The following is a 1,972-nucleotide window of genomic DNA, read 5'->3' on the forward strand; positions in this document are numbered from 1 at the left end:
ATAAAAGGATCGTGGAAGGTTTCCCCCCCACTCCCTTACCTCCCTTAAGGGTGGAATTTAAGCTAGCACTAATCCCAGTGCTAAGAAATTTTAAAGGGGGAATCAAATTGGTAGCTAGGAGTTTTAAGAGGGATTTTTAAGGGAAAGGAGAATTCACCAAAAGCTTTCTAACCTGCTATAGACTGAGAGCCAAACCTGATACGTCGTCAAGAGCTGAGACCAAGTTAAAGACTGGCCAGCAAGAGGGGGCGTGTCAAGTTTGACTACTTGGTCTCAAGAGCAGGCATCCAATGAAAACCCATATGTGTGAATTCTCCATCTCCCGTACTGGAGAACTACCTGTACTGCAATTAAACTAACTTAAATCTGCTACTATCTTAACAAGAATTCATTATAGTTAGAGGTTTGCTACGAAAATATTTAGTTATGGACGTAGAAATAACTGGATGGTTCAGAAGACAGCACAGTTATTCAAATGATTTGTAAAATCAGCAGTGTAGTTCATAACAAATGCCATTTTGCATTTTTTTCATCATTCTGTTGCAACTTAAAACTGATCATCTAACTGGTAACTCTGACATAAGCCTATAATTTCAAGTTTGTTCAAAAGAAAAACACAACAGTTTTCTTATTCTACGGTATTGATTCTATAAAAATATTTTGCAGCTTGTAAGCATTTAACTGCTAAAGGCTCAAAACCCAGAGCATATCTGATCCACACAAAATTTCAGTGACCGAGTAAGATATTCCTTACTCACTAAAAACAACAGTTCAATACGTTAGAAAGTTAAGCCAAATCCATTTGTGTTCAAAGATCAAACATCTTTTTTCATAGCCAAGTCTTTTATTTGCCTTCTCCACAAATACTTTAACTAAGAAAAGAAATCAGAAGGGACAATAAAGCTTAAAAAGCATGAACAAAAGTCATTCTTGTACTTCTAACTTTGATCCAACCCAAGACACAAACTTTTACAGCTTTCAGAAAGTGTGACAAATATTAAACAAAATGTCCAAAATATCACATGGGATGAAAAGGTTCACTTATTATGATGTCCAATAATATTTCACAGTGTATATTGCTGATTTTGTACCTTTATTTGCTGTCTTCTGAGCATTGCAAGTTCCCTCATATCTCGGAATGGTTGCAGTAAATATTGATAGAGTTCTGTGGTGGCTTCAGCAAGACTACCATATGCATCATCTTCCATTTGATATAATTCCAGCAACTCCACCATGCTTTCTGTATTCTTGTGTTTTTCCAGAAGCTGTGCAAAAGTGAAAGAAAATATTAAAGTATTATTAAATTTAAAATATGAAACCCTATGAAATAGGCATAGGAGCTCATAATTTTGGCTACTAACATTCATCCTAGTATCTCAGTGTATGATATTGGTATCTTAATCACACCCCATATTTTTTGTTAAATTATAAAACAAAAATAGCTAAGACGTTTGATCTGGCCCCTTTTTTTATTTAAACACCATGGTATCCAAGTATTAGTTATTGGTTACATTCATTTATTTGTTTACTTATATTGCTGTTCTAATCCAGCAGGCTGTGGACTTATAAAGATAATATATTATTTATTAAAAGCCTTTTCATGTAATAAAATTTTGATTCTTCCAGTATATTGTCCAGCTATAGAACCTTCTACTTGATGTAGAATTATGCAGTATTTTCTACACTGTCCACAGTTTAAGGATAATATGCATGGAATTCAAGAATTTAATTGCTTATATTGTAAGTCTCACTAGTCAGAACAGCAAAAAATACAAAGCAGCATCCGTTCTTAAAAGGTTAACCTACAGATTAATTTTTATCCCATAACATAGACATCCATGGAGGGGGGAGGAACGAAATGAGGATCATGATGTGTTGGTGCAAAAGTCACAACTTATGTACTTGTGTCAGATTTTGGATGGAGTTTACATCATGATGTCATTGTGGGTATTCTTATTCTGACACAATTTTG

General features: G+C 34.4%; 1 protein-coding gene across 1 annotated transcript in view; it reads right to left on the reverse strand.

Annotated features, from left to right (window-relative positions):
• Positions 1–1,243, reverse strand: part of JMY (junction mediating and regulatory protein, p53 cofactor) — a 29,593-nt gene extending 28,350 nt beyond the window's left edge. The window contains exon 1 of the mRNA XM_029284230.1: positions 1,092–1,243. Within this exon, the coding sequence (XP_029140063.1) occupies positions 1,092–1,235 (144 nt within the window). The 5' untranslated portion in view covers positions 1,236–1,243. The remainder of the gene's footprint in view (positions 1–1,091) is intronic.
• Positions 1,244–1,972: the final 729 nt, after the last annotated feature.

Source organism: Protobothrops mucrosquamatus, unplaced genomic scaffold, assembly GCF_001527695.2.
Source record: "Protobothrops mucrosquamatus isolate PMUCROS unplaced genomic scaffold, P.Mucros_1.0 scaffold450, whole genome shotgun sequence".
NCBI classification, from domain to species: Eukaryota; Metazoa; Chordata; class Lepidosauria; order Squamata; family Viperidae; genus Protobothrops; species Protobothrops mucrosquamatus.